The sequence below is a fragment of the Mchenga conophoros genome, linkage group LG3 (assembly GCF_057382185.1).
Source record: "Mchenga conophoros isolate Kocher_MC1m ecotype Shallow Benthic linkage group LG3, M_conophoros_male_GT1.1, whole genome shotgun sequence".
In the NCBI taxonomy this organism is placed as follows: Eukaryota; Metazoa; Chordata; class Actinopteri; order Cichliformes; family Cichlidae; genus Mchenga; species Mchenga conophoros.
In genome coordinates this window covers 85,036,766-85,047,164 of record NC_140528.1, presented here as the reverse complement: position 1 = coordinate 85,047,164, position 10,399 = coordinate 85,036,766, and the positions used below count along the sequence as shown (strand labels likewise).

Genomic DNA, 10,399 nt, shown 5'->3' with positions numbered 1-10,399 from the left:
TAAAACTCTGACACTGTAGCGTTGACATTATAATCCAAAATCTGTTCCACTTAGAGGCATGCACACCTTGTTTTCCAACGATTTTACATTGGAGCGGCAAGATCCAAATTTCCTTTGACCATTTCATTCTTTGCAAGCACTCAGATGAAAATCCACCTGAAACTCTTCAAATAATCAGTATAATGTCCTTAACCACATAAAATCTGTCATAGGCACAATACAGGGCTTGCTTTGTGGCAGGTGAATCGGCAGTTATCTGGCTGGCATTCAAGCTTTAAAGCTTTTACCCAGGCCTTGCTTCCACCTCAAACTCCCAAGGTCAAGGTCCCAAGTACCTCTGGGAGCAGTCTGACCAGGCAGAGGAGGTAGAAGCTCAACATTATCTTAACTGACTTTGATTGCATGAACTTGGTCACCTCATTGTATTTTGTGTGATGCTCGAGCGGTCCAGGCTGATTTCCATCCTCTACATTGGCAGTATACACCTTATAGTAACTTTTTACTAGATGGCCACTGTGCAGCAGTCATACACTGCTCTTTACTTAGTAGCCATCAGTACTAACCTGTTTATCCTGTACTAACCTTCAGAGGATCTTCCTTTTAAATAATAAAGTCTACCTCAGTCTGCAGCCTTTTTCACAACATGAAAAAACAATGATTGACTTTTAGTTAGCAAAACACTGTGACAACAGTTGTACTGGATAATATTATACAAATTAAAGAGACATACACGTTATGGGAGTGATTTATTCCATGATGCAGGTTGAGTGCACTATGCTTCCTGAAAAGAACACAGTTGATTTTAATTGCAAAACCAAAAGATCGAACAGAACAGAGAAAAATGAAAGGATAGAGTCGTGGTTATAATTACACTGCTGTTTCACATATGCTGTGTACCATATGTGAAACTCCTTGACTACTACACTGGAACATCATAACTCCCATTTTCCCCTGTGTTTAAGGGGACATTGATACAAAGATGACACATCACTAGAAAACTAAACAAAAATATGAGCAGAATATGTACAAAAGATGAATCAAACCAGGAGGAGTGAACACGATCTGCTGCATCGAATACAAGATGGACCAAAGGGTGGTGACAAGACCTCTTGACACATCTGTAGACTTGTTCAGCTGCTGTCTGGTGCATTGTGACAGCAACTGCTCACATTAGTTCAATTAAAAAAAACATAAAATGACTGTCAAAAGGTAACAGAAACACTCATTTGTGTTTTACATGGGCTGGAAAAGAAAAACTGACAGTATATCAAAAATATCCATCTACATTGCTGTCACTGTGTAACTGTGAGCATCTTCATAAGACAAGAAAATTATTTCCAGTTAACAATAAAGACAGTGAAATATTCCATGACATTATAATGAAAATACCCAAAAATGTAAAGCAGGCAATGATGCTGAGGAAAGTGGAAACAGTGAGATGTTGTTCAAACCTGGGAAACTCTGTGGCAGGAAACTCCAGAAAAAGAGGGTAAAAAAAGTGATGTATTTTGGTATTAGTGTAAAACACACACACAAAGGGATATTTACAAAGCGTAAATCACCGATCATATTTACACATTTAAAATGAACCAAACTTTTAAGGAGACGTGATTCCACCACAAGCTTTGCCTAATATAGGCTGATACAATAAAATATATCAACTACAGCTTCCCTCCAATGACGGCAACCTTTGTCTCCAGGGGGTCTGCTCTGACCCAGAAAGTGTTAGGACGGGGATGAGGACAAGGAGAAAGGGCTATACTGTTTCCAGAAATAACTAAATAACAGGAAATGTCACTGAGCAGATCTGCGTCTGCTGTTTCAGGCACCATGGGACAGACAAAGGTGAAACTGATCAGAAACATCACAGACCACACATCTGTAAATTTTGTTACTTTTAAACAGGAACACTTGGAGATGAATGTTTTTTTTCTTTTTCTTTTTGTTAAATAAACAAAGCTGTGTGTACATACAGTATATTCCAAAGAAGCTGAGCTGTAAGAGTACTTGTCAGTGGAGATTTCAAAAAGTGCAACACTGCCCTCTTGTGTTTGCATGTGTACACCCATCACATGCAAATTCACAAGGGTTTATATCACATCCTACATTCCATTGAGATTATTATTGCCATTGACGAGAGGAGCAGAATGATAACTGTGTGTGTGTGTGTGTGTGTGTGTGTGGGGAGGGGGGGGGTGCAACAATAATGGAGGGGAACAATGCAAACTACGTTTAGTGCTCACAAATCATTTTAGCACACTAGTCTCTGGTGGTTTCAACTATCTCTCTGACTTTCAGTATCAGTGGAAACCAGTCTTGTGAGACATGCTTGCCGATTGTACCTGTGTTATCAGACAGACAGTGTACAGATGAGCCTTCAAACTGAGCCACTGGCCCTTGTGTCCAGGGTCTCCAGGGTTGGCACAAAAAAAGGGGTGATTACTGAATAGAGTCCCAACACCATGGTCAGCCACTTCCCCAAAATAATTAACACAATACCCAGAAGCAGGAGAGTGGAAGAGTCCATGGAAGAGTGAAGTGACCTGACAGAGGAGGAGGAGAGGGAAAATCTAAAGACGAGAGAAGGAAAAAGGCAGAGTGGAGTCCCTGTGCTCATTAGCCAGCTCGGCTCGCCTCAACTAGCTCTTCAGCATTGCCATGGTGGCCATCAGCTGGTCTGCTAACTGTGTAGCTCTCTGCAGTTCATGTTTAGGACCACACCCGAATGAGTGCCTGGTAAAAAAGAGATAAAAAACAATATGAGAGATGCTAAAGAGACATATAAAATATACATAAAACACATATGTAAGCCCACTTACAGTTATGTAAAAGTGTTATATATGACATAAAGCAATGTATAGTATTAGACGGTGTCCTGTGACATACAGTTCTGGCTCACGCATAACACCAAAACTTCCAAAATGCACCATTTCACAAAAAAGCAGAAAAAATAGTAAAGCACATAATTATATAATTACAATGTAATAATTAATTTGCCTTCTTGGATAGTAAACTTGATTTAATTCTATGGTTGATTAATTGTTTGAATAATTCTGGACTTCATTAAGAATTCCAGCGTGCTGGCTCAAAATTGGGTATAAAAACACAAATTACGTTTAAGTTTTTCCTTCAAAAATCATTAGTTGTTCCACATGCTCTAATCAGTAAAACTCCTATATATATTTCTTTATATTGTTACATAGAAGTCACAGGACCAAGTTGGCCAGTTGCAATTTGCTAATCTCAGTGTCTTTCTTAAGCACTCCTAGTAGACCAAACCCTCACAGGATCTACATGCTGACAGGGATTTTTATACAATTTGCTTTATTACATGAAACAGAGGTAAAAAAAAAAAATTTCTAATCTTATATAACAGAACACAATCAGGCTTTAAAATTAAGAATGATTTACTTTTGTCACAATGATAGTCGTGACAAAGATAGTTTAATATGTAAATATACAAAGAATGCACTTATTATTGTCAGGAAAGAAAAATGATTACTTTAATGGTGACCGCCATTAACAATCCACTATATCTATGATCACAAATCAATTCATTACCATCATAACCATAGCCATCATATTGTTTTGTTGTTGCACTGTATTTTATGAGAAACCTTGTCATAAAATTTATAGAAATTATTATATAGAGACATCAGGTCATGTATGATAAAATTAAAAGAATTTTGGCAAGTGTACAAGTATAACTCAGTAACACTAACATTTCCGATTCCTTAGGCATTATGTAGTGCAAAAATTACTGAATGTCATGCAATATGATTAGCTGTGCTTGTTGATGGCCATGAAATGCTATGTGACTACTTTAGAAGCAACGATAATAAACCTCAAAGAACTGCAATGGCAGTAAAAATAACAAAAAGGGGGAAGTCCTTCAGTACCTTGGTGTGTGTTAGCTGCTGGTGTTAGTGGCTTGGGTTTAGTAGCAGTGGTTAGTAGTAGTCCTTATTAGGGAACGGAAGGCGGGGCTACCTCCTGCGTTACCTAGAGTCTGTGAGTCCAGGTCGTCATCGATGTACTCCTCACCCTGGATGATTTGCTGGGTGTCCTCACTGTGATTGACAGGGCTGATCATCTCCTGCTCCTTTACACTGTGCATCTGGGCGTAGTTGTGGGTGCATGGAAGCTTCCTGAAAAACAATGGGGGATATGCATCCTCAGGCCTAAGCCAAGGACTGTGGGATTTGTTGTTTTTGTAAGACGGGGCTGTATAGTCTTCCATTGCGTTCTTTAAGTGACTTTTTGTGGATATTTGTGTTAGAGACACAAGGAGGTGCTGCTGGTGGGTTACTGATATGACAAGAAGCATGCACAATGTGAATTTGCATTCAACTGTTTAGGGTTGTATGACTTCAAACATCATGAGGTGTATGCAACCATCAGGGAATATGATATTTTTATTAAAATAGCTGGTGGTAGCTAAAGATACTGGACAGATGGATACATTTTAGTTCATGCACATCATTACAAAATTTCAATATTGTAGCAATCTAACTTAAGGGATGTTTCAATTTGTGTCACTTACTTTGGTATGGAACCTGAACATTTGATGGATTTCCACACTACCCACAATGGATTTTAAATAGTCAGGTTACAATTAAAATTCAGATTTTCAGCTTTAATTGAGGACGTTTAACAGAAGTATTACATTTATTGTGTAGGAGTTAAAGCCATGTTTAGACACAGTCCTTCATTTTCAGAGGCTTAGAAAATCCAGGGTGATTTCACCAGATGCTGTGTGGTGTATCTCTTGAGATACTCCACTTAGACTTCAGCTGCCTTCAGTTACTGCTTGTAAGTGGGTCTCTCTGCATTCTGCTTAATTTATCATGGAATAATGAAAGAATAGCCCTCACCTAGCTTGTGAAGCTGAAAGTCTGCATTTCAATTACATCTTAATTGTTTCATTTACAATCCACTGCAGTGGTGCACAGAGGCAATATTACAAATATTATGTTACTGTACAAAACTACTGACTTTAGAGCTCACCTCATGAGTTTTTCTTTCAACGTTTGATTTCCATTCTTTGTCAGGTTTTTTTGTGCCTACGTCGTTAAGGTGACAGCACTGTAAAATACATGACTCACCTTTTGAACTTATAGAGGATAAAGGCGCCAGTAGCAATAAGACCAATGAGGAAAATGACAGCTAGAGTCCAAACACCGGCACTTCCAGCTGCTCCATGGTAGCCTGGATTGATGAGCACACAGTAAAGAATGCATCACATTTCTACAATCAAAGGACAAAAGGTGAAAACACAGCAGAGCACAACACCAACAGACCCGGATGCAGGAAAAAGAAAGGCCCAGGAGTCAAACCAAAGACTAAGCTGGTGATGCTAATTGCATTTATAGAGAAAGCAGGTATATTATTTATCAACGCACCATTCTCTGCCTCTGTAACTGTTGAGTCTTTAGTAATATAACCTAGTTCTTGGAAATAAACCAATAGGATGCAATTATCATTTAAAATACTGTATACATTTACAAACTTCACTTAATATGTACTGAAGTGCAAAATACATGTACCAAAATATACCTGCATTTGGGTCAGCTAGCATCACGAGCACCTGTAGGCCTCCTCGTATCACAAAGCTGACGTTGTTGTCGTTGAAGACCTGAATGATGGCTGGAATACGCTAAAGATGAGATTAAGTGTATTAAATGTAACTGATGTTACTTATAAAAAACAAACTTGCTAGTCTGTGTCTCCACAGAGTAAAACATGCCACCACCCGTGTTCAGGCATTGGATATGTTTATTATCAGTGATCACATACCTTATCTACAAACAAGCTTCTCTTGGCTGGTTTGGTGTCCAGTGGGAGAACATACAGGTTGGCAGAGGTGGGGAGACCTGGTTTGACCACAGTAACTAGGGAATTCTGAGGTACACCTGTAATCTGGGGCCACAAGATGAAAATGCCAGTCATGTCTTAAATCTGCACTAATCCAATAACTGTATAATTCATATCCTACAGTGTTTAGTGTTAATCAGCAAAGGTTAGCATGCTAACTATGATTATATTATTATTATGTGATTATAACATGGACTATCATTATCTAACAGTAATACTTTTATGTTTTGTATTTTTATAGGAGTACCAGACATTAGACTGGACTGTGCGCTATGAAAAGACAAGAAGTTAGGTTGCGTGACACTACCATCCATTCTCTTTAAAGACCTACCTTAGCCAGTATTTTGGTGACCACCTGGCCAATGTCATCTCTCCACTCTGGGATATTTGGATTGAATCTGTCTAGGTTTCTGCTGAAGCTCAGAGGGATGACTTGGAAGTTATCTGCAGGAGCAGTCAACAAGCATCATGGCTATGATTTAAATTGATCAAATAAAACCTAAAATATTATTTTAGCAAATAAATAAAATTAAAAAGAAATTGCAAATACCTACACATTACGCTGTTTGGACTGATGTGTAACACCTTGGTGGGAACATATGTGGTAAAGAAATCAGTCTGCCTATCCATATGTGTATTTTTTTGCATGAACTAATAGAAGTAGTGTAGCTTGTTGAGAAGCAGCATTTCAAATATGTATAAAACTGTGTACAAAAATCACAAAATAATTTGAGCAACATAATGAAACCAAAGCAAAAAGCTAGTTAAAATGTACTTGAGTTCAGACAGTAAAAAAATCCGAGTTAAACTAAAATAAACTCCCTCTATCTTCAAATATTAAAGCTTGCTTATAAATAAAACAAGCACATCTCTTTGTCAAATGAATTCTAACTTGCTAACTCTGATACACCAGCAATAAAATCATGAGATCATACAATATTTTCCAAAGATGGAAAAATGTCAATTCAATTTTATTTGTACAGCGCCAAATCTCAACAACAGTCACCTCAAGGCGTTTTATATTGTAAGGCAGACCCTACAATAACAGGCAGCAAATTTGTCTCTGTTTGTCTCAGTGACTCTTAGACCAGGAATAGCTTTTAAGTTTTGACTTTACTATCCGAACTCTGACTGAAAAATTTAAGAATGTTGAAAGCTCACTCTCAACAGTAGAAGCCGAGATGTGGTTGAAAGCTATGAGAAAAAGCCTACAGTAGGACAAAGATCTGAATTCAATTTTTTTCAGATTTTTCTTAACTACCTTATCCAAAAGAAAGAATGAACATGTGCATTAAATTTAAGCTAACAGCATTGTTTATGTTAGCAAGAATGAATGACCTCTCTGCACTGAAACATACTTGTTATTACAGTTTTTCTCGATTGCTTAAACACTATCTTTTGAACTCAAATTTCAAAACCATAATGCTATTTTTCAAAAAGCACACCCATTTCCCTGAACTATAAACACAGGGGAATTTAGTGCAGGGAAATACCCTGCTTTAATACATGAGTCAGATTTGGTGAACTGTTATTGGAAAACTGTACACACAAATCCCTTTGATTTTCAGTGCTTACGCCATGTAGTCATTTTGAAAGCACTAGCATTCAATGATGTTGACTTAAGTCAGCACAGCTTGAACTCAATTAGTGGAAACACTAAGAGTCAAAATGTATCACACACCAATCAGAAACTTTGAGGGCCAAAGTCAGCTCATCCGGGTCTGAAAGGTCGAGGAGGAGGAGGCGAAGGAGGTCTAGGACATCAGGGAAGAGGAGGTGGAGGAGGAGGAGGCAGAGGAGAAGGAGGTCTAGGACAACAGCGACAAGGAAGGGGAAGAGCTAGGGCAAGGAGACAAGCGGTCTTGGATGAATTTCGAGCCACTTTAGTTGACTGTGTCCTTGTTTATGGTATGACTATGAGGGAGGCTGGGCAACGAGTACAGCCAAATTTGAGTCGCTTCACTGTTGCCTCCATCATCAGAACCTTCAGGGAGGAAAACAGGTAGGTGTAAGACTGTTCTGTACAGTAACTTCAGTAACTTTTGAGTTACTGAACTCAAGTTTTTTGAGTTTCAGTATGTTTCCATTTTTGTCCTGAAAAAGGTTATTTGACAGTTACAGTAAATGAGTGCTTCTATTTTTTTGTAGGACACAGAGGGGACCACCTGGTGGAGGCCGGTTAAATTGTCAGAGGAGCAAGAGAGGGAGCTTGTAAACATGGAAGATGCCACTAATGTAATCCCCCTGCGAGGAGGAGATTGATTGAGGATGATCATAATTTTCGAGGGATAAATGCCATTAGCCTCTCCATATTGACCACATCCTCCGAAAGAACCAATTCCAGATGAAACTGGCATAGATTGGTTCTTTTGAATGATAGTCTGAAAGAGTGAAAAACCAACAAGTGAGTTCTGATATTGTATGAAGTATTGTGTTACATCACAGCATGATAGTTTATGCTGCCATTTGTGCACTCTTAAACTGTGGTTCAGGGTAACTCTATTGTGTTAGTCAGGTTTTAACCTGACCAAAAGGAGACGCATTGGTTGTGTCTTTTGTCTTCATCATGTGAAAAGGTTTTTGAGGGGAAGAACCACAAGCAACATGACTTGCCAGTTCTGGAAATATTGTTTTTAATTTATTGCACCAATGTGTAAGACTATGTTGTAGTGTGTGTGTTTGAGGCCTTGTGTGTTATGTCTGTGGGCAAAATTAGTTTTTTCAGCAAGTGAATGGTTTTGAGTGTAGAGCTTCATTTTGACCTGAAAATACGATGTTTGGGAAATTGGGTGAGACGTTATGGATTTGTGTTTACTGTTTTGAGAATACGAGGCATAGTTTCGAGAAATGTGTTTAACCACTCGAAAAAAATACTGTAATCTCTGGCTCACTTCCACAACATGTCTTTGATCCTGTCCTCCTTCTCTCTCCCCAACCAATCGTGGCAGATAACCGCCCCACCCTGAGCTTGCTCGTAGGGGGTCATATGGGGTTGGGTTTTTCTGACAATAGTGCCTTGAAATGACTGTTGTTGTGATTTGCCGCTGTATAAATAAAATTGAATTGAAGAATTGAATTAAAATGAATATTGTAATTCTATTTTGGCCAACAGACAAATGTAACTTTCTCAGAACCTTTGATATAATAACCTCTTTCTCTTCACCTCTTAGCACATACAAACATACGTTACCGTAAACTCGGACAGTTCTTGTGTCCTGCACCATGGATCGGCTGTTTGTGGCCTGTACCGTGACTGAGACTTTGCCTGTTCCTGGGAAACGAGTCAGAAGGTTGTTCTGCAGAGTCAGGATGGGCTGCAGGAAAAATTCACAGTATTAGTGATAAAAACATGTGGAACATCTGGAAAAACAAAAAAATGGAGGTCTGGAGGTCAGAAATATTCAGAACATTTTTGGGTTTATTTAATAAACCTATGCAATATGAAACCTGCTGTGCATAATAAATTTTGAGACTATTTTAATTCATTGCTATAGTCACTGGGCCACAAATTTGCTCATAGCTTAAATTAAAATTGGTATTGCAATTGTTCCAAGCGAGGAACCCTAACAAGAAACCCCCCATATTGTACTCTGGGTCCAGCAACCAATAGCAAGAAGGCAGTGCACAATGTAACTAGTTAATACTTAGCAGCTACACAAATTTTGGTCTCTTTGTCACTGTAAAAAGAAACTGAAAAGTTTATACATATCAGAACATAATAAAAATCATCTGTTCTTTACCAGGTCTTAAAATTAAATAAATAAAACTTCAGGCAAAGTACAAAACATTTCCTATAATGCTGTGTCATTGTTTATTGAACAAAACCTTATCCAAAATGCACAATCAGAGTGTCAAATTTAAGTACACCCTTACTAGTTCCTTGGGAATTAAAAAGATAAGTAGCCACGGGGGGCTGCAAATTAAATGCACGTCATTAATTTAATTCGGGAACCCAACCACGGCCACAAAATCAGATTTTTTTGGCAGTTTTCTGGTCTGGAGGAAGAAGTGGAATAAATTCAAGACATTCTTCCTAGTAGTAGAGATCTTGGGAAATTCACCCCAAGGTTACAGTGCAATGCTCAGAGAAAGTGCAAAAACCACCAAAACAACCAACCAAGCAAAAAAACAATCCAAGAACTACATCTCAGACTCTACAGGCCTCAGCTACCATGTTAAATTCAAGATTTAGAAAAAGACTGAACAAGTACAGTGTGTCTGGAAGGGTTCCCAGGAGAAAGCCTCTTTCTAGAAAGAACACAGCAGCACTCATTATCTTTGCAAAATTTTATCTGAACAAACTACAACACTTCAGCAACTGTGTTTTTTGGACATATGTGACTAAAGTGCATATGTTTGGCCATAATGCATAATACATAAAAACCAAACATTTCAGCACAAACACCTCATACCAATTGTCAAACCCAGTTGACAATTAGGTGATTCTTTGGGCTCATTATACAGCAACTTGGCTTAGGCACCATGTAGTCTGCTGCTGCTATTATTTATTATTGTTTGCTGGGTT

General features: G+C 38.4%; 1 protein-coding gene across 3 annotated transcripts; it reads right to left on the bottom strand.

Moving 5' to 3' along the window:
- Positions 1–733: 733 nt before the first annotated feature.
- Positions 734–9,187, bottom strand: LOC146581217 (VPS10 domain-containing receptor SorCS2-like). 3 transcript variants are annotated; one of them, XM_085267577.1, is made up of 7 exons: positions 9,065–9,187; positions 6,206–6,318; positions 5,797–5,919; positions 5,557–5,656; positions 5,106–5,208; positions 3,900–4,193; positions 734–2,733 (listed from the first exon to the last, which is right to left on the bottom strand). In XM_085267577.1, exons 1-6 carry the CDS (start codon positions 9,096–9,098, stop codon positions 3,938–3,940), a joined length of 729 nt encoding a protein of 242 aa, XP_085123703.1. In that variant the 5' UTR covers positions 9,099–9,187; the 3' UTR covers positions 734–2,733; positions 3,900–3,937. The 3 variants fall into 3 exon arrangements, with proteins under 3 accessions (XP_085123703.1, XP_085123705.1, XP_085123706.1); XM_085267579.1 differs by having other exon boundaries at positions 4,003–4,193; XM_085267580.1 differs by having other exon boundaries at positions 3,900–4,148.
- Positions 9,188–10,399: the final 1,212 nt, after the last annotated feature.

Bases quoted from the DNA above. Each gene is read 5' to 3' on its own strand.
- LOC146581217 (XM_085267577.1), bottom strand. From the start codon at position 9,098: ATGGTGCAGGACACAAGAACTGTCCGAGTTTACG. The intron at 5,209-5,556 runs GTATATTTTGGT...TCATCAATCCAG, and splicing joins GCTAGCTGACCCAAATGCAG to GCTACCATGGAGCAGCTGGA. The intron at 4,194-5,105 runs GTGAGTCATGTA...CAAATCCCACAG, and splicing joins ATCCTCTATAAGTTCAAAAG to TCCTTGGCTTAGGCCTGAGG.